The sequence below is a fragment of the Chiloscyllium punctatum genome, chromosome 21 (genome assembly GCF_047496795.1).
Source record: "Chiloscyllium punctatum isolate Juve2018m chromosome 21, sChiPun1.3, whole genome shotgun sequence".
NCBI classification, from domain to species: domain Eukaryota; kingdom Metazoa; phylum Chordata; class Chondrichthyes; order Orectolobiformes; family Hemiscylliidae; genus Chiloscyllium; species Chiloscyllium punctatum.
Window position 1 is genome coordinate 10,223,165 of NC_092759.1, and position 24,790 is coordinate 10,247,954.

At 59.3% G+C, this 24,790-nt stretch overlaps 2 protein-coding genes across 2 annotated transcripts in view; one reads left to right on the top strand and one right to left on the bottom strand.

The window, feature by feature from the left end:
- The window catches only part of LOC140492568 (uncharacterized), a 63,826-nt gene extending 46,233 nt beyond the window's left edge, over positions 1-17,593 (bottom strand). The window contains exons 1-2 of the mRNA XM_072591537.1: positions 17,494-17,593; positions 15,351-15,432 (exon numbers count right to left, since the gene is read on the bottom strand). Of these exons, the coding sequence (XP_072447638.1) occupies positions 15,351-15,432; positions 17,494-17,566 (155 nt within the window). The 5' untranslated portion in view covers positions 17,567-17,593. The remainder of the gene's footprint in view (positions 1-15,350; positions 15,433-17,493) is intronic.
- Positions 15,362-19,237, top strand: LOC140492569 (E3 ubiquitin-protein ligase RNF183-like). Its single transcript, XM_072591538.1, has 2 exons — positions 15,362-15,980; positions 18,430-19,237. The coding sequence occupies exons 1-2, from the start codon at positions 15,626-15,628 to the stop codon at positions 18,483-18,485; spliced, it is 411 nt and encodes a 136-aa protein (XP_072447639.1). The 5' UTR covers positions 15,362-15,625; the 3' UTR covers positions 18,486-19,237.
- The last annotated feature ends 5,553 nt before the right edge of the window (positions 19,238-24,790 follow it).

The window sequence follows — 24,790 nt, forward strand, 5'->3', positions numbered from 1 at the left end:
GGTGTGAGGGTGTGTGAGGGTGTGAGGGTGTGAGGGTGTGGGGTGTGGGGTGGTGTGAGGGTGTGAGGGTGTGAGGGTGTGAGGGTGTGTGGGTGTGAGGGTGTGAGGGTGTGAGGGTGTGTGGGTGTGAGGGTGTGAGGGTGTGAGGGTGTGAGGGTGTGAGGGTGTGAGGTGTGTGGGTGTGTGGGTGTGAGGGTGTGAGGGTGTGAGGGTGTGAGGGTGTGAGGGTGTGGGGGTGTGTGGGTGTGAGGGTGTGAGTGGGTGTGAGGGTGTGAGGGTGTGAGGGTGTGAGGGTGTGAGGGTGTGTGGGTGTGGGGGTGTGTGGGTGTGTGGGTGTGAGGTGTGAGGGTGTGGGGTGTGTGGGTGTGAGGGTGTGAGGGTGTGAGGGTGTGGGTGTGAGGGTGTGAGGGTGTGAGGGTGTGGGGGTGTGAGGGTGAGGGTGTGGGGTGTGTGGGTGTGTGGGTGTGTGGGGTGTGAGGGTGTGAGGGTGTGAGGGTGTGTGGTGGGGTGTGAGGGTGTGAGGGTGTGGGGTGTGAGGGTGTGGGGGTGTGTGGGTGTGGGGGTGTGAGGGGTGTGAGGGTGTGTGGGGTGTGAGGGTGTGTGGGTGTGGGGGTGTGAGGGGTGTGAGGGTGTGAGGGTGTGGGGTGTGAGGGTGTGTGGGGGTGTGGGTGTGAGGGTGTGAGGGTGTGAGGGTGTGTGAGGGTGTGAGGGTGTGGGGGTGTGAGGGTGTGGGGTGTGAGGGTGTGGGTGTGTGGGTGTGTGAGGGTGTGAGGGTGTGGGGGTGTGTGGGTGTGAGGGTGTGGGGGTGTGAGGGTGTGGGGTGTGTGGGTGTGTGGGTGTGAGGTGTGAGGGGTGTGAGGGTGTGTGGGTGTGGGGTGTGAGGGTGTGAGGGTGTGAGGGTGTGGGTGTGAGGGTGTGGGGGTGTGAGGGTGTGAGGGTGTGGGTGTGAGGGTGTGTGGGTGTGAGGGTGTGAGGGTGTGAGGGTGTGTGGGTGTGTGGGGTGTGAGGTGTGTGGGTGTGAGGGTGTGAGGGTGTGAGGGTGTGTGGGTGTGAGGGTGTGAGGGTGTGTGGGGGTGTGTGGGTGTGAGGGTGTGAGGGTGTGTGGGTGTGAGGGTGTGTGGGTGTGTGGGGTGTGAGGGTGTGAGGGTGTGAGGTGTGTGGGTGTGAGGGTGTGAGGGTGTGGGGTGTGAGGGTGTGAGGGTGTGAGGGTGTGAGGGTGTGGGGGTGTGAGGGTGTGGGGGTGTGAGGGTGTGGGGGTGTGAGGGTGTGGGGTGTGAGGGTGTGGGGTGTGTGGGTGTGAGGGTGTGAGGGTGTGAGGGTGTGAGGGTGTGAGGGTGTGGGGTGTGAGGGTGTGAGGGTGTGAGGGTGTGAGGGTGTGGGGTGTGAGGTGTGGGTGTGAGGGTGTGAGGGTGTGGGGTGTGGGGTGTGAGGGTGGTGTGGGGTGGTGGTGGGTGTGGGGTGTGAGGGTGTGAGGGTGTGTGGGGTGTGAGGGTGTGAGGGTGTGGGGGTGTGAGGGTGTGGGGGTGTGAGGGTGTGAGGGTGTGGGGTGTGTGGGTGTGGGGTGTGTGGGTGTGAGGGTGTGAGGGTGTGAGGGTGTGAGGTGTGTGGGTGTGAGGGTGTGAGGGTGTGAGGGTGTGTGGGTGTGTGGGTGTGAGGGTGTGAGGGTGTGAGGGTGTGGGGGTGTGAGGGTGTGAGGGTGTGAGGGTGTGAGGGGTGTGTGGGTGTGAGGGTGTGAGGGTGTGGGGGTGTGGGGGTGTGAGGGTGTGGGGTGTGGGGTGTGAGGGTGTGGGGGTGTGAGGGTGTGAGGGTGTGTGGGGTGTGAGGGTGTGAGGTGTGTGGGGTGTGAGGGTGTGAGGGTGTGGGGTGTGAGGGTGTGAGGGGTGTGAGGGTGTGTGGGTGTGAGGGTGTGAGGGTGTGAGGGTGTGGGGGTGTGTGGGTGTGAGGGTGTGAGGGTGTGAGGGTGTGAGGGTGTGAGGGTGTGGGGGTGTGGGTGTGAGGGTGTGGGGTGTGGGGTGTGAGGGTGTGTGGGTGTGAGGGTGTGTGAGGGTGTGTGGGTGTGTGGTGTGTGGGTGTGAGGGTGTGGGGTGTGGGTGTGAGGGTGTGAGGGTGTGTGGTGTGAGGGTGTGGGGTGTGGGTGTGAGGGTGTGAGGGTGTGGGGTGTGTGGGTGTGAGGTGTGAGGGTGTGAGGGTGTGTGGGGTGTGTGGTGTGGGTGTGGGGGTGTGAGGGTGTGAGGGTGTGAGGGTGTGTGGGGTGTGTGGGTGTGTGGGTGTGTGGGTGTGAGGGTGTGGGGGTGTGGGGTGTGAGGGTGTGGGGTGTGTGGGTGTGGGGGTGTGAGGGTGTGTGGTGTGTGGTGTGTGGTGTGTGGGGTGTGGGGTGTGAGGGTGTGTGTGGGGTGTGAGGGTGTGAGGGTGTGGTGTGGGTGTGTGGGTGTGTGGTGTGAGGGTGTGGGGGTGTGAGGGTGTGAGGGTGTGAGGGTGTGTGGGTGTGTGGGTGTGGGGGTGTGGGGTGTGAGGGTGTAGGGTGTGAGGGTGTGGGGTGTGAGGGTGTGAGGGTGTGAGGGTGTGTGGGTGTGAGGGTGTGTGGGTGTGGGGTGTGAGGGTGTGAGGGTGTGAGGGTGTGTGGGTGTGTGGGTGTGTGGGTGTGGGTGTGGGGGTGTGAGGGTGTTAGGGTGTGAGGGTGTGAGGGTGTGGGGGTGTGAGGGTGTGAGGGTGTGTGGGGTGTGAGGGTGTGGGTGTGAGGGTGTGAGGGTGTGAGGGTGTGAGGGTGTGAGGGTGTGTGGGTGTGAGGGTGTGGGGGTGTGAGGGTGTGAGGGTGTGGGGTGTGAGGGGTGTGTGGGTGTGTGGGTGTGGGGGTGTGAGGGTGTGAGGGGTGTGGGGGTGTGAGGGTGTGTGGGTGTGAGGGTGTGAGGGTGTGAGGGTGTGTGGGTGTGTGGGTGTGTGGGTGTGAGGGTGTGAGGGTGTGAGGGTGTGAGGGTGTGAGGGTGTGTGGGTGTGTGGGTGTGAGGGTGTGGGGGTGTGAGGGTGTGTGGGTGTGAGGGTGTGGGGGTGTGAGGGTGTGGGGTGTGAGGGTGTGGGGTGTGAGGGTGTGTGGGTGTGTGGGGTGTGGGTGTGTGAGGGTGTGAGGGTGTGAGGGTGTGAGGGTGTGGGGTGTGTGGGTGTGAGGGTGTGGGGGTGTGAGGGTGTGAGGGTGTGGGGGTGTGAGGGTGTGGGGGTGTGTGGGTGTGGGGGTGTGAGGGTGTGGGGGTGTGAGGGTGTGGGGGTGTGAGGGTGTGAGGGTGTGAGGGTGTGAGGGTGTGGGGGTGTGAGGGTGTGGGGGTGTGAGGGTGTGGGGGTGTGGGGGTGTGAGGGTGTGGGGGTGTGTGGGTGTGGGGTGTGAGGGTGTGAGGGGTGTGAGGGTGTGAGGGGTGTGGGGGTGTGAGGGTGTGGGGTGTGAGGGTGTGGGGGTGTGTGGTGTGGGGGTGTGAGGGTGTGAGGGGTGTGGGGGTGTGTGGGTGTGAGGGTGTGGGGGTGTGAGGGTGTGGGGGGTGTGGGTGGGGTGTGGGGTGTGAGGGTGTGGGGGTGTGAGGGTGTGAGGGTGTGGGGGGTGTGAGGGTGTGTGGGGGTGTGAGGGTGTGAGGGTGTGAGGGTGTGGGGGTGTGAGGGTGTGAGGGTGTGGGGGTGTGAGGGTGTGTGGGTGTGAGGGTGTGAGGGTGTGAGGGTGTGTGGGTGTGAGGGTGTGAGAGTGTGTGGGTGTGAGGGTGTGAGGGTGTGAGGGTGTGTGGGTGTGAGGGTGTGAGGGTGTGTGGGGTGTGAGGGTGTGTGGGTGTGAGGGTGTGTGGGTGTGAGGGTGTGGGGGTGGGGGTGTGAGGGTGTGAGGGTGTGAGAGTGTGTGGGTGTGAGGGTGTGAGGGTGTGGGGGTGTGAGGGTGTGAGGGGTGTGAGGGTGTGAGGGTGTGGGGGTGTGAGGGTGTGGGGGTGTGAGGGTGTGGGGGTGTGAGGGTGTGTGGGTGTGAGGGTGTGGGGTGTGGGGGTGTGAGGGTGTGAGGGTGTGGTGGGGTGTGAGGGTGTGAGGGTGTGGGGGTGTGAGGGTGTGAGGGTGTGAGGGGTGTGAGGGTGTGGGGGTGTGAGGTTGTGAGGGTGTGAGGGTGTGAGGGTGTGGGGGTGTGAGGGTGTGAGGGTGTGAGGGTGTGAGGGTGTGGGGTGTGGGGGTGTGAGGGTGTGAGGGTGTGAGGGTGTGAGGGTGTGGGGGTGTGAGGGTGTGAGGGTGTGGGTGTGGGGGTGTGGGGGTGTGGGGGTGTGTGGGTGTGTGGGTGTGTGTGGGGGTGTGAGGGTGTGTGGGTGTGGGGTGTGAGGGTGTGGGGGTGTGAGGGTGTGAGGGTGTGGGGGTGTGGGGTGTGAGGGTGTGAGGGTGTGGGGTGTGTGGGTGTGGGGGTGTGAGGGTGTGAGGGTGTGGGGTGTGTGGGTGTGGGGGTGTGGGTGTGAGGGTGTGTGGGTGTGAGGGTGTGGGGTGTGTGGGTGTGAGGGTGTGAGGGTGTGAGGTGTGTGGGTGTGTGGGTGTGGGGGTGTGTGGGTGTGAGGGTGTGTGGGGGTGTGAGGGTGTGAGGGTGTGTGGGTGTGAGGGTGTGGGTGTGTGTGGGGTGTGAGGGTGTGGGGTGTGGGGGTGTGGGGGTGTGAGGGTGTGGGGGTGGGGGGGTGTGAGGGTGTGGGGGTGTGAGGGTGTGGGGGTGTGGGGGTGTGAGGGTGTGAGGGTGTGGGGGGTGTGGGGTGTGGGGGTGTGGGGGTGTGAGGGTGTGGGGGTGTGTGGGTGTGGGGGTGTGGGGGTGTGAGGGTGTGAGGGTGTGGGGGGTGTGAGGGTGTGGGGGTGTGGGGGGTGTGTGGGTGTGGGGTGTGTGGGTGTGGGGTGTGGGGGTGTGTGGGTGTGAGGGTGTGAGGGTGTGGGGTGTGGGGTGTGAGGGTGTGTGGGTGTGAGGGTGTGAGGGTGTGAGGGTGTGTGGGTGTGGGGGTGTGTGGGTGTGGGGGGTGTGTGGGTGTGAGGGTGTGAGGGGTGTGGGGGTGTGGGGGTGTGAGGGTGTGAGGGTGTGTGGGTGTGGGGTGTGGGGGTGTGAGGGTGTGTGGGTGTGGGGGTGTGAGGGTGTGAGGGGGTGAGGGTGGTGGGGGTGTGAGGGTGTGAGGGGTGTGGGGGTGTGGGGGTGTGAGGGTGTGAGGGTGTGGGGGTGTGGGGGTGTGAGGGTGTGGGGGTGTGAGGGTGTGGGGGTGTGAGGGTGTGTGGGTGTGAGGTGTGAGGGTGTGTGGGGGTGAGGGTGTGGGGGTGTGAGGGTGTGTGGGTGTGGGGTGTGGGGGTGTGAGGGGGTGAGGTGTGAGGGTGTGGGGGTGTGAGGGTGTGTGGGTGTGGGGGGTGTGGGGGTGTGAGGGGGTGAGGGTGTGAGGGTGTGTGGGTGTGTGGGTGTGTGGTGTGTGGGTGTGGGGGGTGTGTGGGTGTGGGGGGTGTGAGGGTGTGGGGGTGTGTGGGTGTGTTGGTGTGTGGGTGTGAGGGTGTGGGGGTGTGGGGGTGTGGGGGTGTGTGGTGTGGGGGTGTGTGGGTGTGTTGGTATGTTGGTGTGTGGGTGTGTGGGTGTGGGGGTGTGTGGGTGTTAGGGTGTGAGGGTGTGAGGGTGTGAGGGTGTGTGGGGGTGTGGGTGTGTTGGTGTGAGGGTGTGGGGGTGTGAGGGTGTGAGGGTGTGAGGGTGTGAGGGGTGTGTGGGTGTGTGGGTGTGGGGGTGTGGGGGTGTGAGGGTGTTAGGGTGTGAGGGGTGTGAGGGTGTGAGGGTGTGAGGGTGTGAGGGTGTGGGGGTGTGAGGGTGTTAGGGTGTGAGGGTGTGAGGGTGTGAGGGTGTGAGGGTGTGAGGGTGTGTGGGTGTGTGGGTGTGTGGGTGTGGGGGTGTGGGGGTGTGAGGGTGTAGGGTGTGAGGGTGTGAGGGTGTGGGGGTGTGAGGGTGTGAGGGTGTGGGGGTGTGAGGGTGTGTGGGTGGTGTGGGTGTGAGGGTGTGAGGGTGTGGGGTGTGAGGGTGTGTGGGTGTGTGGGTGTGGGGGTGTGAGGGTGTGTGGGTGTGAGGGTGTGTGAGGGTGTGTGGGTGTGTGGGTGTGGGGGTGTGAGGGTGTGTGGGTGTGGGGGTGTGAGGGTGTGTGGGTGTGAGGGTGTGAGGGGTGTGAGGGTGTGGGGTGTGTGGTGTGTGGTGTGTGGGGTGTGAGGGTGTGAGGGTGTGAGGGTGTGAGGGTGTGTGGGTGTGTGGGTGTGTGGGTGTGAGGGTGTGGGGGTGTGAGGGTGTGTGGGTGTGAGGGTGTGAGGGGGTGTGGGTGTGGGGTGTGGGGTGTGAGGGGTGTGAGGGTGTGTGGGTGTGGGGTGTGTGGGTGTGTGGGGTGTGAGGGTGTGAGGGTGTGAGGGTGTGTGGGTGTGTGGGTGTGAGGGTGTGGGGTGTGGGGTGTGAGGGTGTGTGGTGTGGGGGTGTGAGGGTGTGGGGGTGTGTGGGTGTGGGGGTGTGAGGGTGTGGGGGTGTGTGGGTGTGGGGGTGTGAGGGTGGGGGTGTGAGGGTGTGAGGGTGTGTGGGGGTGTGAGGGTGTGGGGGTGTGAGGGTGTGGGGGTGGGTGTGGGGTGTGAGGGTGTGGGGTGTGTGTGGGTGTGGGGGTGTGAGGGGTGTGAGGGTGTGAGGGTGTGAGGGTGTGGGGGTGTGAGGGTGTGGGGGTGTGAGGGTGTGGGGGTGTGTGGGTGTGGGGGTGTGAGGGTGTGAGGGTGTGGGGTGTGTGGGTGTGAGGGTGTGGGGGTGTGAGGGTGTGGGGGTGTGTGGGTGTGGGGGTGTGAGGGTGTGGGGGTGTGAGGGTGTGAGGGTGTGGGGGTGTGAGGGTGTGGGGGTGTGAGGGTGTGAGGGTGTGAGGGTGTGGGGGTGTGAGGGTGTGAGGGTGTGGGGGTGTGAGGGTGTGTGGGTGTGAGGGTGTGAGGGTGTGAGGGTGTGTGGGTGTGAGGGTGTGAGAGGTGTGTGGGTGTGAGGGTGTGAGGGTGTGAGGGTGTGTGGGTGTGAGGGTGTGAGGGTGTGTGGGTGTGAGGGTGTGAGGGTGTGAGGGTGTGTGGGTGTGAGGGTGTGGGGTGTGGGGGTGTGAGGGTGTGAGGGTGTGAGAGTGTGTGGGTGTGAGGGTGTGAGGGTGTGGGGGTGTGAGGGTGTGAGGGTGTGAGGGTGTGAGGGTGTGGGGGTGTGAGGGTGTGGGGGTGTGAGGGTGTGGGGGTGTGGGTGTGTGGGTGTGAGGGTGTGGGGGTGTGGGGGTGTGAGGGTGTGAGGGTGTGGGGGGTGTGAGGGTGTGGGGTGTGGGGGTGTGAGGGTGTGAGGGTGTGAGGGTGTGAGGGTGTGGGGGTGGTGTGGGTGTGGGGGTGTGAGGGGGTGTGAGGGTGTGGGGGTGTGAGGGTGTGAGGGTGTGTGGGTGTGAGGGTGTGTGGGGTGTGGGGTGTGGGGGTGTGAGGGTGTGAGGGTGTGAGGGTGTGAGGGTGTGGGGGTGTGAGGGTGTGAGGGTGTGAGGGTGTGGGGGTGTGGGGGGGTGTGGGGGTGTGTGGGTGTGTGGGTGTGGGGTGTGAGGGGTGTGTGGGTGTGTGGGTGTGGGGTGTGAGGGTGTGGGGGTGTGAGGGTGTGAGGGTGTGGGGGTGTGAGGGTGTGAGGGTGTGAGGGTGTGGGGGTGTGTGGGTGTGGGGGTGTGAGGGTGTGAGGGTGTGAGGGTGTGTGGGTGTGGGGGTGTGCGGGTGTGAGGGTGTGTGGGTGTGAGGGTGTGGGGGTGTGTGGGTGTGAGGGTGTGAGGGTGTGTGGGGTGTGTGGGTGTGTGGGTGTGAGGGTGTGAGGGTGTGAGGGTGTGGGGGGTGTGAGGGTGTGGGGGTGTGAGGGTGTGAGGGTGTGGGTGTGTGTGGGGGTGAGGGTGTGAGGGTGTGGGGGTGTGGGGGTGTGGGTGTGAGGGTGTGGGGGTGTGGGGGTGTGAGGGTGTGGGGGTGTGAGGGGTGTGGGGGGTGTGGGGGTGTGAGGGTGTGAGGGTGTGGGGGTGTGAGGGTGTGGGGTGTGGGGGTGGGGGTGTGGGGTGTGAGGGTGTGGGGTGTGGGGGTGTGAGGGGGTGTGAGGGTGTGGGGGTGTGAGGGTGTGGGGGTGTGGGGGTGTGTGGGTGTGGGGTGTGTGGGTGTGGGGGGTGTGGGGGGTGTGTGGGTGTGAGGGTGTGAGGGTGTGGGGGTGTGGGGGTGTGAGGGTGGTGGGTGTGGGGTGTGGGGTGTGGGGGTGTGAGGGTGTGGGGGTGTGGGGGTGTGAGGGTGTGGGGGTGTGTGGGTGTGAGGGTGGTGAGGGTGTGGGGGTGTGGGGGTGTGAGGGTGTGGGGGTGTGTGGGTGTGGGGTGTGGGGGTGTGAGGGTGTGTGGGTGTGGGGTGTGAGGGTGTGAGGGGGTGAGGGTGTGGGGGTGTGAGGGTGTGAGGGTGTGGGGGTGTGTGGGGGTGTGAGGGTGTGAGGGTGTGGGGGTGTGGGGGGTGTGAGGGTGTGGGGGTGTGAGGGTGTGGGGGTGTGAGGGTGTGTGGGTGTGAGGTGTGGGGTGTGAGGGGGTGTGGGTGTGGGGGTGTGAGGGTGTGTGGGTGTGGGGGTGTGGGGGTGTGTGGGGGTGAGGGTGTGAGGGTGTGTGGGGGTGTGAGGGTGTGTGGGTGTGGGGGTGTGGGGGTGTGAGGGGGTGAGGGTGTGAGGGTGTGGGGGTGTGGGGGGTGTGAGGGTGTGGGGGTGTGTGGGTGTGGGGGTGTGAGGGTGTGTGGGTGTGGGGGTGTGGGGGTGTGAGGGGGTGAGGGTGTGGGGGTGTGAGGGTGTGGGGTGTGGGGGTGTGGGGGTGTGAGGGGGTGAGGGGTGTGGGGTGTGAGGGTGTGGGGGTGTGGGGGTGTGGGGGTGTGAGGGTGTGAGGGGTGTGAGGGTGTGTGGGTGTGGGGGTGTGGGGGTGTGAGGGGGTGAGGGTGTGGGGGTGTGAGGGGTGTGTGGGGGTGTGAGGGTGTGGGGTGTGAGGGTGTGTGGGTGTGGGGGTGTGGGGGTGTGAGGGTGTGGGGTGTGGGGGTGTGGGGTGTGAGGGTGTGGGGGTGTGTGGGGTGGGGTGTGGGGGTGTGGGGTGTGGGTGTGAGGGTGTGGGGGTGTGGGGGTGTGAGGGTGTGGGGGGTGTGGGGGTGTGGGGGTGTGGGTGTGGGGGTGTGGGGGTGTGGGGGTGTGGGGGTGTGAGGGTGTGGGGGTGTGAGGGTGTGGGGGTGTGGGGGTGTGAGGGGTGTGGGGGTGTGGGGGTGTGGGGGGTGTGGGGGTGTGGGGTGTGGGGGTGTGAGGGTGTGGGGGTGTGGGGGTGTGAGGGTGTGGGGGGTGTGGGGGTGTGAGGGTGTGGGGGGTGTGGGGGTGTGGGGGTGTGAGGGTGTGGGGGTGTGGGGGTGTGAGGGTGTGGGGGTGGGGGTGTGGGGTGTGGGGGTGTGGGGTGTGGGTGTGGGGGTGTGGGGGTGTGGGGTGTGGGGGTGTGGGGGTGTGGGGGTGTGGGGGTGTGGGGGTGTGGGGGTGTGGGGGTGTGGGGGTGTGAGGGTGTGGGGGTGTGGGGGTGTGAGGGTGTGGGGGTGTGGGGGTGTGGGGGTGTGAGGGTGTGGGGTGTGGGGGTGTGAGGGTGTGGGGGGTGTGGGGGTGTGGGGTGTGAGGGTGTGGGGGTGTGGGGGTGTGGGGGTGTGGGGGTGTGGGGGGTGTGTGGGGTGTGGGGGTGTGAGGGTGTGTGGTGTGGGGGTGTGTGGGGTGTGGGGGTGTGGGGGTGTGGGGGTGTGGGGTGTGGGGGTGTGGGGGGTGTGGGGGGTGTGGGGGTGTGGGGGGTGGGGGTGTGGGGTGTGGGGGTGTGGGGGGTGTGGGGTGTGGGGGTGTGAGGGTGTGGGGGTGTGAGGGGTGTGGGGGTGTGGGGGTGTGGGGTGTGGGGGTGTGGGGGGTGTGGGGGTGTGGGGTGTGGGGTGTGGGGGTGTGGGGGTGTGGGGGTGTGGGGGTGTGGGGGTGTGGGGGTGTGGGTGTGGGGGTGTGGGGGTGTGGGGGTGTGGGGGTGTGGGGGTGTGGGGTGTGGGGGTGTGGGGGGTGTGGGGGTGTGGGGGGTGGGGGGGGGGTGTGTGGGTGTGGGGGGTGTGGGGTGTGGGGTGTGGGGGTGTGGGGTGTGGGGGGTGTGGGGGTGTGAGGGTGTGGGGTGTGGGGGTGTGGGGGTGTGGGGGTGTGGGGGTGTGGGGGTGGTGGGGGTGTGGGGGTGTGTGGGTGTGGGGGTGTGGGGGGTGAGGGGTGGGGTGTGGGGGTGTGGGGGTGTGGGGGTGTGGGGGTGTGGGGGTGTGGGGGGTGTGGGGTGTGGGGGTGTGGGGTGTGAGGGTGTGAGGGTGTGGGGGTGTGGGGGGTGTGGGGGGTGTGGGGGTGTGAGGGTGTGGGGGTGTGGGGGTGTGGGGGTGTGGGGGGTGTGGGGGTGTGAGGGTGTGAGGGTGTGGGGGTGTGGGGGTGTGAGGGGTGTGGGGGTGTGGGGGGTGTGAGGGGTGTGAGGGTGTGAGGGTGTGTGGGGTGTGGGGTGTGGGGGTGTGGGGGTGTGGGGGTGTGGGGTGTGGGGGGTGTGGGGGTGTGGGGTGTGGGGGTGTGAGGGTGTGAGGGTGTGGGGTGGGGGGTGTGGGGGGTGTGGGGGGTGTGGGGGGTGGGGGGGTGTGGGGGTGTGTGGGTGTGGGGGTGTGGGGGTGTGGGGGGGTGTGGGGTGTGGTGGTGTGGGGGTGTGGGGGTGTGGGGTGTGGGGGTGTGGGGGTGTGGGGTGTGGGGGTGTGGGGTGTGGGGGTGTGGGGGTGTGTGGGTGTGGGGGTGTGGGGGTGTGGGGGTGTGAGGGTGTGGGGGGTGTGAGGGTGTGAGGGTGTGGGGGGTGTGGGGTGTGGGGGTGTGGGGTGTGGGGGTGTGGGGGTGTGGGGGTGTGGGGGTGTGGGGGTGTGGGGGGTGTGGGGGTGTGTGGGTGTGGGGGTGTGGGGGTGTGGGGGTGTGGGGGTGTGGGGGTGTGGGGGTGTGAGGGTGTGGGGGGGTGTGGGGTGTGGGGGGTGTGGGGGTGTGGGGGGTGTGGGGGTGTGGGGGTGTGGGGGTGTGGGGGTGTGGGGGTGTGGGGGTGTGGGGGTGTGAGGGTGTGGGGGTGTGAGGGTGTGAGGGTGTGGGGGTGTGGGGGGTGTGGGGGTGTGGGGGTGTGGGGGTGTGGGGGGTGTGTGGGTGTGGGGGTGTGGGGGGTGTGGGGGGTGTGTGGGTGTGGTGGTGTGAGGGTGTGGGGGTGTGAGGGGTGGGGGGGTGTGGGGGTGTGGGGGTGTGGGGGTGTGGGGGTGTGGGGGTGGGGGGGTGTGGGGGTGTGGGGGGTGTGGGGTGTGGGGGTGTGGGGGTGTGGGGGGTGTGGGGGTGTGGGGGTGTGGGGTGTGAGGGTGTGGGGGTGTGAGGGTGTGGGGGTGTGGGGTGTGGGGTGTGGGGGTGTGGGGGTGTGGGGGTGTGGGGGTGTGAGGGTGTGGGGGTGTGGGGGTGTGGGGGTGGTGTGGGGGTGGGGGGTGTGGGGGTGTGGGGGTGTGGGGTGTGGGGTGTGGGGGTGTGGGGGTGTGAGGGGTGTGTGGGGTGTGGGGGGTGTGGGGGTGTGGGGGTGTGAGGGTGTTGGGGTGTGGGGGTGTGAGGGTGTGGGGGTGTGAGGGTGTGTGGGTGTGGGGGTGTGAGGGTGTGGGGGTGTCACTAGTCCTGTATTAACATTCCTTCTAGTACCTGTATGATGACATCAGAAGATATACCATGAACATGACATTGAACTTTGCGACAATCCCAGACAATGTCACCTTTGCTCCACCAGTGGCAATAACAGCTGATGTGCATGATGTTGGTGAGTATTGTTCATCCCTCACTGTACTTTGTACATCCCCTGAAATATCAAATACTGTCTGCTTCTTTATGAGGTAAGAATAGAGTTCCTAATGGTGTGGAAACAGGCCGTTCAGCCCAACATAAGAAATAGGAGGGGAAGTAAAGGCCATTCGGCCCATCGAGTCCACTCTGCCACTCAATTATAGCTGATAGGCATTTCAATGCCACTTACTGGATTAGTGGTGCTGGAAGAGCACAGCAGTTCAGGCAGCATCCAACGAGCAGCGAAATCGACGTTTCGGGCAAAAGCCCTTTTGCCCGAAACGTTGATTTCGCTGCTCCCTGAACTGCTGTGCTCTTCCAGCACCACTAATCCAGTATTTGATTTTCAGCATCTGCAGTCATTGTTTTTACCTTATTTCAATGCCACTTACCCACACTCTCCTCATAACCCTTAATTGCTTGCGAGACTTACCTGATTGATAAGTCTAACAAGTCCACAATGATCTGTTGAAGAGCATCACACCACCCCCCCTAGCCTATAGGCCGGGATTTCCCATGGCTAACACACCCTAATCCACACATCGCAGAACACTCTGCGGTAATTTAGCGCGGCCAATTCACCCTAACCACATCTTTGGACTGTGGGAGGAAACCGGAGCACCCGGAGGAAACCCACGCAGACACAGGGAGAATGTGCAAACTCCACACAGTCAGTCGCCTGAGGCGGGAATTGAACCCGGGTCTCTGGCGCTGGGAGGCAGCAGTGCTAACCACTGAGCCACCGCGCTGCCTATATTAGCTTGAATGCAAGATACATTTAAAGTGTGGCCTCAGTGTTGGTCCTAAGACCAGATGCAGTGACTCGATGACTAGATATCACAGATCCCTGGAGCACTCACCTGAACCCTGAAGTTTCCCAGACATAGACCCTCTGTCAAGACTTATTCATTGGAACACCCAGTCTCTGAGCAGCAGAGAGAGGCAGAAACTGAGACCCAGGCAGGTGGGGAGGCATTGCAAACTGAAACCTGAAGCTCAAAGAAACGAAAAAGAAACCTCTTGCATTTAGGTAGCGCCCACCACTTGGTGCCTCAAAGCATTTAACAGCCATTCAAATTCTTTTGCAAGTATGGGCATCACTGAAGTGAGGCAGACACAACAAAATTCCCCACAACCGGGAGACTTCTGGGCAATTGGCTTTTGTGATGTTACTTTATCCAATCGGGACCTGGCCTTTGCGAGCCAAGCCAGCCCCTTTTGAAGGAGAGGTATTGATACTGGGATGCTGTGAATGACAATCCATGATCCTCATTCCACTCTGAGGTAACGAAGGACACACCACATCGTTCCAATCCAGGCAGGAACAAGGGACTTTGGTTGAATGACTCATTTGGAATGTAGGACATCAGAAAGTGTGACACCACACTGACCATCCGGGAATCCCTCAGCACTGATCCACTGACAGTGCAGCACTCCCTCAGCACTGACCCTCTGACAGTGCGGCACTCCATCAGTACTGACCCTCTGACAATACAGCACTCCCTCAGCACTGACCCTCTGACAGTGCAGCACTCCATCAGTACTGACCCACTGACAGTGCGGCACTCCCTCAGTACTGACCCTCTGAAAGTGCAGCACTCCCTCAGTACTGACCCTCTGACAGTGCGGCACTCCCTCAGCACTGACCCTCCGACAATGCGGCACTCCCTCAGTACTGACACTCCAACAGTGTGGCACTCCCTCAGTACTGACACTCCAACAATGTGTCACTCCCTCAGTACTGACCCTCTGACAGTGTGGCACTCCCTCAGTGCTGAACCTCTGACAATACAGCACTCCCTCAACACTGACCCTCTGACAGTGCGGCGCTCCCTCAGCACTGACCCTCTGACAGTGCGGCACTCCCTCAGTACTGACCCTCTGACAGTGCGGCACTCCCTCAGCACTGACCCTCAGACAGCGCAGCACTCCCTCAGCACTGACCCTCTGACAGTGCCCACTCCCTCAGCCCTGACCCTCTGAGGGTGCGGCACTCCCTCAGCACTGACCCGCTGACAGTGCAGCACTCCCTCAGTACTGACTGTCTGTCAGTGTGGCACTCACTCAGTACTGACCCTATGACGGTGCAGCACTCCCTCAGTACTGACCCTCAGTACTGAGGGAGTGCCGCACTGTCAGAAGGTCAGTGCTGAGGGAGTGCTGCACTGTCAGAGGGTCAGTGCTGAGGGAGTGCCGCACTGTCAGAGGGTCAGTGCTGAGGGAGTGCCGCACTGTCAGAGGGTCAGTGCTGAGGGAGTGCCGCACTGTCAGAGGGTCAGTGCTGAGGGAGAGCCGCACTGTCAGAGGGTCAGTGCTGAGGGAGTGCTGCACTGTCGGAGGGTCAGTGCTGAGGGAGTGCTGCACTGTCGGAGGTCAGTACTGAGGGAGTGCTGCACTGTCAGAGGGTCAGTACTGAGGGAGTGCTGCACTGTCAGAGGGTCAGTGCTGAGGGAGTGCCGCACTCTCAGATGGTCAGTGCTGAGGGAGTGGGCACTGTCAGAGGGTCAGTACTGAGGGAGTGCTGCACTGTCAGAGGGTCAGTGCTGAGGGAGTGCCGCACTCTCAGAGGGTCAGTACTGAGTGAGTGCCGCACTGTCAGAGGGTCAGTGCTCAGTGAGTGCCGCACTGTCAGAGGGTCAGTACTGAGTGAGTGCCGCACTGTCAGAGGGTCAGTACTGAGGGAGTGCCGCACTGTCAGAGGGTCAGTGCTGAGGGAGTGTCGCACTGTCAGAGGGTCAGTACTGAGTGAGTGCCGCACTGTCAGAGGGTCAGTACTGAGGGAGTGCCGCACTGTCAGAGGGTCAGTGCTGATGGAGTGCCGCACTGTCAGAGGGTCAGTGCTGAGGGAGTGCCGCACTGTCAGAGGGTCAGTGCTGAGGGAGTGCCGCACTGTCAGAGGGTGAGTGTTGAGGGAGTGCTGCACTGTCAGAGGGTCAGTGCTGAGGGAGTGCCGCACTGTCAGAGGGTCAGTGCTGAGGGAGTGCCGCACTGTCAGAGGGTCAGTGCTGAGGGAGTGCCGCACTGTCAGAGGGTCAGTGCTGAGGGAGTGCCGCACTGTCAGAGGGTCAGTGCTGAGGGAGTGCTGCACTGTCAGAGGGTCAGTGCTGAGGGAGTGCTGCACTGTCAGAGGGTCAGTGCTGAGGGAGTGCCGCACTGTCAGAGGGTCAGTGCTGAGGGAGTGCCGCACTGTCAGAAGGTCAGTGCTGAGGGAGTGCCGAGTGTTAGCTGCTGAGGTTCTTTTGAGGACGACCAGGATCCGGGGTTTAGGGCGGGGAAAGATAATTTATTATTGGTAATTTATTAATCAACATTGGTACACTGGTGATCCTTACTTTCATAGCGGGAGAGCCAGTAATCTGTGCATGAGTTCCACTGCTCCCACGTGTCCTTTTGAATTCACAAGGGAGCTGCAGCCTGTTAGTTTCCCCATGCCTTATCTGCAGTTGGTTACTACTGTACTTGCCTCTGGTTTACTGGAAGCCGTGATCTTGGATTTCGGGAGAGCGAGGGTCTGTCAATCATTGCTTCCGAAAATGCATTGGCAGCTGGAGGAGGAAAGCATTAACCAGGCACGTTGCAAAACTTGGCCATCGTCCCTTGCTGATGACCGAAAGAATTCGCCCATCCGCCCTCAGTGAGATCACTGCTTTGAATGAATCATCAGCGGGAACTCTGCTATAAAAGCAGGACTCGGCTGTTCTGTCACACACACACAACGCTCCTGCTCTGTCCTGGAGAATGCCAGCAGACACAGAGTGCAGCATCTGTTACTGCCCCTATGCCAGGAGGACTCGGAGCCCCAGGATCCTGCCCTGTGGGCACATCTTCTGCAGCCAGTGCCTCCTCACCCTGCTGTCCTCGGCGGAGCCCAGGAGCTCGGGCGCTTATGAGTTGCCGTGCCCACTGTGCCGCCAGCCAGCCCAGGCCTTGCCAGCGGGCGACGAGCTTCCGTTCCCCGTGGACCCGGCCCTTGACCGCCTGGCGCTGACCGAACGAGGCCCTGAGTCGATCGCCGAGCGAGGGCCCAAGCGGTGGGTGAGGAGCCTGAAGAGGAGGCTGGGACTTGGCAGCCTGAGACACCCGAGCTCCGACGGTGAGGAGAAGGGGCTGGGGAGGTGTGGGGGTGGCGGTGGTGGTGGTGGGGGGAGGGGGCGGGTTTGGGTGCAGGCTTTGGGTCATCGGCCCGGGCGATTGGCGCCCAATCCGTACAGGTGGGAAGCCAGCAGGAGATCAGCTCGTCGAGTGGGCGAGAGGGGCCGAACGGCCTCCGCTCCCGCAGAAGGCAAGCAGCCAGGCAGCTGGCCACATCGACCGCGGTTTTAAGGGCGACCAAGTCGGGAATGGCATCGGCTGAGAGACTGGGGAGAGGTCGCTCCCTATCCCACTTGCCCATCGGTCTCAGGGTTGTCACCAGACGCCATGAGGTGTGGGGGAGGGGACTGACCTGAACCAGCCAACATGATGCTCCTACCTGCCCCGCCCACATTGAGGTTACAGCGTGCAATTTTCACGCTGTTGCCCCAACCACTCCCTGGCACCATCATGCTGTACTTTGGGCACCAGGGTCCTGCTCTCGTGACAACTCACCACGACATCTAACTGCTGCTCCAACTTGCCGAATGACTGGTGGGGATGTGCCACGTTGGTTTGGGGCGAAATCTATTACTTCCGACAACACCTCGTGTCCTTTACCAAAGAAACCTGACGCCCATCGCTGGGGAATGAGAAGGAACCCACCCCCCCACCCTTTCCCTCAGTCAAAGATAGATCGAACCAATTCCACTGACAGCACAGCTACAAACCCATGAGGGTTAGACTGGGCAGGGACAGGGGTACTAACAGAACGTGCGAAGGGAATGGCACTTCAGTTGACCAGGGTTTAGTTTACCCAGATGTCTAGTTGACGAAGTAAAATGGTGCCAGAAACACAGGTTCAAATCCCCATGCTGACTGAGACTATCCCTCACACCTGAAGTGTGGTGACTTGCAGGTTGGGTTATCATCACTCCTCTCTCTCTCTCTCTCTCTCTCTGAGAGAGCAGTCCAATGATTCCCTGGGATTATGACCATCTCGCCTCAGGAGAGAGAACGTGATCCGGGATAAATGGCACAATTTGACCGGGGAGCCTGGGAAGAGGGGCACCTCAGGGCGTACAGTCCTGAGAGGTGCCAGCTCCAATTCAGCAGATTGTTCATAAAAACGGTGGGAGGGGGGAACTGCTAGGTTTTCCACGTCAACTCTTAAGTGACGGGACGTGACACGAAACCTCTTCTGCAGCGTTGGTTAGTCCCAAGTCAGGTTCCCGAATTCCTTCAGGGAAGGCAGAGGAGTTGGGACCGCTACTGCCTGGGGCAGAGAGGACTAAGAAGTGATTTAATCACTATCCTCTGTAATCTGGGAGGGTTTCAATGGAGGGAACAGGGAGAAACTGTTTGTACAAACCTGGAGGAGCCGGTGTTGGACTGTGGGGGTGGGGGGTGGGGGGGGGGGGAGGTGTACAAAGTGAAAAATCCCACAATGCCAGGTTATAGTCCAACAGGTTTACTTGGAAGCACTAGCTTTTGGAGCGCTGCTCCTTCCTCCAAGGGTTGTGGATCATACTCACAGGATTTATAGTCAAAGGAGTCCAGTGCCATGGAGATGTGACACAGTAAACATTCGTAGATTAAAGCTTTCATCTTTCATAATGGGTTCGGCTGCTTTCTGTTCTTCAATATGTAAATCCCAGAACCTTTTTTTTAAATTCCATTCTCAAAATAGCTCAGGTTTGCACAGGGCGGTGTTTTGGTAACCATGGTGACATAGCTTTAACCTAGTCAGTCAGGACACAGCCTGGGGCGACAGGAGGGGGATGTGTTTAACTCAGCCGGTTGTCATGAGCTACAAACACGCTGCTTTGGAAGGGCAGATTCAACAGGAACTTGCAAAAAGGGAAAACATTCACGGGAATGGTGTAACCTGAAGGGCTGGAGCCCTCGGGGTGGCACGGTGGCTCAGTGGTTAGCACCGCTGCTTCACAGCACCAGGGTCCCAGGTTCGATTCCAGCCTCGGGCGACTGTCTGTGTGGAGTTTGCACATTCCGGTTTCCTCTCACAGTCCGAAGAGGTGGATTGGCTGTGCTAAATTGCCCAAAGTGTTAGGTGTATTAGTTACTCTTCAGAGGGTCGGTGTGGACTGGTTGGGCCGAAGGGTCTGTTTTCACACTGTAGGGACGGAGGCACAGTGGTTAGCACTGCTGCCTCACAGTGCCAGAGACCCAGGTTCAATTCCCGCCTCAGGCGACTCTCTGTGTGGAGTTTGCACATTCTCCCAGTGTCTGCGTGGGTTTCCTCCGGGTGCTCCAGTTTCCTCCCACAGTCCAAAGATGTGCAGGTTAGGGTGGATTGGCCATGCTAAATTGCCCGTAGTGTTAGGTAAGGGGTAAATGTAGGGGTATGGGTGGGTTGCGCTTCGGCGGGGCAGTGTGGACTTGTTGGGCCGAAGGGCCTGTTTCCACACTGTAATGTAGTCTAATCTGATCTCTGTTTCTCAACTTTTCAGCTGTGTGTGTGGACATGCGCGATATGGTTCTGATGGCGAGTTTTCAGCTCATTTAATGTGAGTCGGAAGAGAGCTGCACCCCCCCCCCCCCCCCACCCCCAAACACCCTGGGGTGAAGCCAGGAGCAGGAGCGGGTTGACCAGAGAGCCCAGGAGGAGGCAAGGAATAGTGGACTGAGCTTGTGTGGAGACCGTGAACAAACTGCAGGTGCTGGAATCCAAAGTCGACAGGCAGGAGGCCGGAAGAACACAGCAAGCCAGGCAGTATCAGTAAGGTGCGGAAGTTGTGAGAGCAGTCAACTTCCCACCCACCAAAAACAAATCCCGAAACAACCTCCCCTTCCTGGAGAGGGTTTCCCTCCCAGCCAAACAGGTCGAAGACAGCTAGACCTCAATGTCAAGTGGGACTGTGGGAGCTAGATTTAGGCCTGGGCCTATATTGCTTCGCTCAGAACTGGGCCTGAGAGGACAGTGTTTATGTACAGTACAGAAGTCCTTAAAGGCGCCAGTTCGGCAGGTTGTTCATAAGAACGAGGGCAGTGCTCAGTTTCACACAGAGAGGAATGCAGTTTACATGAAGTTATGTGAAATCGCTTATGAAACGTTGGTTAGTCCCAAGTTGGGTTCCTGAATTCCTTCAGGGAAAGCAGAGGAGCTGAACACTGACGCTCTGAACCATATCCCATTCCCCGACCCTATTCCTCCACATTTATGCATCTGACCTACACATCCCTGAACACTAAGGGGCAATTTAACATGGCCAACTCACCTAATGTTTTTGGACTGTGGGGGGAAACCCACACAGACACGGGGGGAGGGGGGGGGGGGGGAGAATGTGCAAACTCCACACAGACAGTGGCCCGAGGCTAGAATCGAACCCGGGTCCCTGGCGCTGGGAGGCAGCAGTGCTAACCACTGAGACACCATGCCTCTCCCCACCACTGTGCTGATCTTTCATTGTTTGGGTTTTGAGGGTGATGTTGAGTTCAGTGAACAATCCCTAGAGTGAGATGTTTGTGCCAGGCTTTATGGTGAGCCTTCCAATCCAGCTTCCCCTGCGATCCTCATTGAAGACTTTTAACTGCAGCTGTTTATTTTAAATGGTGGTGTTTCCCTGTTGGCATGGCAACAGCCCCAACTGTCTGCCTCAATTTCATCAGAGCTGAAAATGTGTTGCTGGAAAAGCGCAGCAGGTCAGGCAGCATCCAAGGAGCAGGAGAATCGACGTTTCGGGCATGAGCCCTTCTTCAGGAATTTCATCGAATCCCTACAATGTGGCCCTTTGGCCCATCAAGTCAGCAGTGAACCTCTGAAGAGCATCCCATCCAGACCCACCCACTATCACCCATGGCTAACCCATCTAACCCTCTGGGCAATTTAGCACGGTCAACTCACCCAAACCTGCACATCTTTGGACTGTGGGAGGAAACCGGAGCAAACCCACACAGACACGGGGAGAATGTGCACACTCCACGCAGACAGCCACCCTCAAAGCTGGAATCGAACCCAGTCCCTGCCACTGCGGGAGGCAGCGGTGCTAACCACTGAGTCACCGTGCCTTCTCATGCGGCATGCATCCAAGTCTGTGAGTCATAGCCGTGACGAAAGTGCTTTCCAAGCTGTCAGGAAAGACAACTTGTTAATGTTTAATCAGCTCTTCAGCTGCCCGAGTTGCCAAGCGCTACAGAGAATACACACTGGCTTTGGGGAGTCTGGGATCTCCAATACCTGTGATAGATAGAGCCCGCCTGGTCACAGCAGACTGGGGCTGGAGGGGTGTGGAGTTGTAGGGGGTGTGGTCCCGTCATGCAGTGGGAGAGGGAATAAAAGAGATACCACACTCAAGTTCTGGTGAAGTGTCAGCCGACTTGAAACGTCGACTCTGCCCGACCACTCGAGTTTCGCCAGTTTCGGCAACTAATTCTATTGCCGGCTGACCAGCACATTATCTTTAATATCTGCTCCCTCCCCAGTTTGATGTCTACCTCTAACAAGCTCCCTGACTGGTCAATCTTTAAGTAGTTAACAAACTGAAGCAACTCATCCCCCAAACCAAACTCTGCCCTCCTCCCCCCCCCTCCCCCACATTTTGTTTCCTTTTGATGAAGCAAAATTGGAATTCTGGAGGGAGGGGGGGAGATCCGTTCATGGTGGACAGAATCGCTGTCATCTTCCCAACTGCTTAAATTCATGATCCGTCGGTTCTGGCCAGGGAAATCCCCCAGTGGTTTCAGAGGAAGGCTCTCAGTTCCTCCCCAAGTAAACGACCAGCTCGGACACAATTAAGGATAGTCCCCACTTGAATCTTGAGTCACTTTGCCAAACTGTGTGGTGGTTAAACGGTTAGCTTCAGCCGTGGAAGCCACTGCTTAGAAATGGACAAAAAAAACAAGAAACCGAACGTGTGCTGCCACCCCAAGATCAAATTTCACCCCCATAATCGTGTTTGTGTGGGGTAGGCGGAGTCGGAATGTTCCAGCCTGTGATTGCCAATCTCTTGTGTTCTCGAATGAATTGCTTGATTTAACCAGCACTGTAAATCATATCATATTGGTATATGTACAGAATTTGCATGAAACTGGAAGTAATTATGTATTTAATTGTTATTTAATAAATAAAAAGGCATGTTGTAAAATGAGTAACTTCATTTCAATTTTATTTGGTTTAAGGTGAGAGGGGAAAGATTGAAAAGGGATCCAAGGGGCAACCTTTTCACACAGAGGGTGGTACGTGTGAGGAATGAGCTGCCAGAGGAAGTGGGGGAGGCTGGTATTACAACATTTAAAAGGCATTTGGATGGGTACATGAAGAGGAAGGGTTTGGAGGGAGATGGGCCGGGTGCTGGCAGGTGGGACTAGATTGGGTTGGGATATCTGGTCGGCGTGGACGGGTTGGACCGAAGGGTCTGTTTCCGTGCTGTACATCTCTGTGACTCAATTATCCCCCCCCCCCGCTCTGGTAGGCCATCTGGATGCTTATTGAAGGCTGCAAAACCTGTTCCCCTCCTGCCCCAGCGCCATCCCTCTGATCACCCATGGGAATGCTCCCCAGTTGGTCAGACGGCCTGAACTACCTGTGGCTTGAGTGGGGATGTGGACGGTACCATTCTGCCACTGACCCATTCAAAGTTCACAAGGCTGAGGAGCAGGCCATTCAGCACCTTCAGCAGATCCTGTCCCCCTTTCTGCTATCGAAACTGATGTCACACTTTTCTCGGTTAATCAAAAAAAAATTTTTTAACTTTACAAAAATATAAAGTTATTGAAAATACAGCCAATAACAAATACTAGTGTCATAAAGAGGGAAAAAATACACGAATTACAATACAACTACTGTCTACTAACTACTAACCTGCCCTATAATAAAAAACAAAACCTAACACTGTGCAAAACAACACCAATAAATAAATGAGGGATGAATAGATCAAAAAAAGGAAGAAAAGCAAAAGTTAAAACACAAAAAAACCACAAAATACCTATGCTCGGCACAAAGCTCCCAAACCATAGAAGGAGAGTGTTGTATGTATACCCGTATTAACTCAGGAGACCCCCCACTCCAGGACCCAGAACTCAACAAACCTAACCAGCCGAGTTAAACAAACGTCCTAGTTAAGATAGCTGACAAATCTATATCCGAAGAATTCAAATAGGGAACACTTTGCCTTGACTCCAGCCTGTCACAACCGAAAATGGCAGAGTGTGCTGGGTTCACCAACGTGAAATGACGCTTTTTTATTTTACAACTGCTCGATTGAAAAGTCAGATGGTGACTGAGGAGGAACATTGGACTGGGAGTACAGCAGCCAGCCCCTTGAGTGTCCACCGCCGTTTGTGAAAGAGAGTTCCAAACCTCTCCCACCCTTTGTGTGCGAAAATGCTTCTTAATATCTCTCCTGAATGACCTGGCCTTAAAGTTCAAACGGATGAGGGTCAGTGCTCTTAATATCTTTGTGTCTGAACAAATATGTGTCTGTTGAATGAAGTGTTTAAAATCAGCACTAATGATCTGAATGGCTGGTTTAAAGGAGACAGAGTGTACGGGATGAAAAGGTGGTTATTTATCAACTAAACTGGGAGTGTTTGATCACAGAGTCACGCTGTCTCAGTGTTGGAACGACCTCAATGTGGTAACAGCATAAGCGAGTTCAGTCTGACGTCAAAGTTTATTAAAACTGCGAGCTAATTCTCTTACTGGCGACAATAAGCAAATCCTGATGAGGTGCTGATCAGACTGACCATGGTGGTTGGCACATTTGTCATTTGAGTCAGTGGTCCAACTTGCCACACTGCTGGAGGTGCCTTGGCTAATTGAGGGAATAAATGCTGACAGCTCCTTGTGTGGTCGGCAGTCTCGGCTGACGGGCCTCATCCTGACCCAATGGGGACAGTGCCAGGTCCACTCTGGGTGGGGAGGGGGAGGGAGGGGCATGCAATTAGTGTCCTTCAGGGGCTGGTCACACCCCTAGGCCTGGCACAGCAGCTCTTTTCATAGGTTAGAATCCCCACTGTGTGGAAAAAGGCCCTTCAGCCCAACAGGGCTATACCGACCATGAGAAGAGTAACCCACCTAGATCCATTCCTGACCCTATAATCAGATATCTGCCCCTAATGTATACATCCCACGACAAAATGGGGTAATTTAGCATGGCCAATCCACCCTAACCTACACATCCCTGAACACTATGGGGTAATTTAGCACGGCCAATCCACCCTAACCTACACATCCCTGAACACTATGGGGTAATTTAGCACGGCCAATCCACCCTAACCCACACATCCCTGAACACTATGGGGTAATTTAGCACGGCCAATCCACCCTAACCTACACATCCCTGAACACTATGGGGTAATTTAGCGTGGCCAATCCACCCTAACCTACACATCCCTGAACACTATGGGACAGTTTAGCATGGCCAATCCACCCTAACCTACACATCCCTGAACACTATGGGGTAATTTAGCACGGCCAACCCACCCTAACCTACACATCCCTGAACACTATGGGACAGTTTAGCATGGCCAATCCACCCTAACCTACACATCCCTGAACACTATGGGGTAATTTAGCATGGCCAATCCACCCAAACTGACACATCCCTGAACACTATGGCCAATTTAGTACAGCCAATCCTCCCTAACCTGCACATCCCTGAACACTATGGGGTAATTTAGCACGGCCAATCCACCCTAACCCACACATCCCTGAACACTATGGGGCAATTTAGCACGGCCAATCCACCCTAACCTACACATCCCTGAACACTATGGGGTAATTTAGCACGGCCAATCCACCCTAACCCACACATCCCTGAACACTATGGGGTAATTTAGCACGGCCAATCCACCCTAACCTACACATCCCTGAACACTATGGGGCAATTTAGCACGGCCAATCCACCCTAACCTACACATCCCTGAACACTATGGGGTAATTTAGCACGGCCAATCCACCCTAACCCACACATCCCTGAACACTATGGGGTAATTTAGCACGGCCAATCCACCCTAACCTACACATCCCTGAACACTATGGGGCAATTTAGCACGGCCAATCCACCCTAACCTACACATCCCTGAACACTATGGGGTAATTTAGCACGGCCAATCCACCCAAACTGACACATCCCTGAACACTATGGGGTAATTTAGCACGGCCAATCCACCCTAACCTACACATCCCTGAACACTATGGGGTAATTTAGCTCGGCCAATCCACCCTAACCTACACATCCCTGAACACTATGGGACAGTTTAGCATGGCCAATCCACCCTAACCTACACATCCCTGAACACTATGGGGTAATTTAGCACGGCCAATCCACCCTAACCTACACATCCCTGAACACTATGGGACAGTTTAGCATGGCCAATCCACCCTAACCTACACATCCCTGAACACTATGGGGTAATTTAGCATGGCCAATCCACCCAAACTGACACATCCCTGAACACTATGGCCAATTTAGTACAGCCAATCCTCCCTAACCTGCACATCCCTGAACACTATGGGGTAATTTAGCACGGCCAATCCACCCTAACCCACACATCCCTGAACACTATGGGACAGTTTAGCATGGCCAATCCACCCTAACCTACACATCCCTGAACACTATGGGGTAATTTCCCATGGCCAATCCACCCTAACCTACACATCCCTGAACACTATGGGGTAATTTCCCATGGCCAATCCACCCTAACCTACACATCCCTGAACACTATGGGGTATTTTAGCATGGCCAATCCACCCTAACCTACACATCCCTGAACACTATGGGGCAATTTAGCACGGCCAATCCAACCTAACCTACACATCCCTGAACACTATGGGGCAATTTAGCACGGCCAATCCACCCTAACCTACAC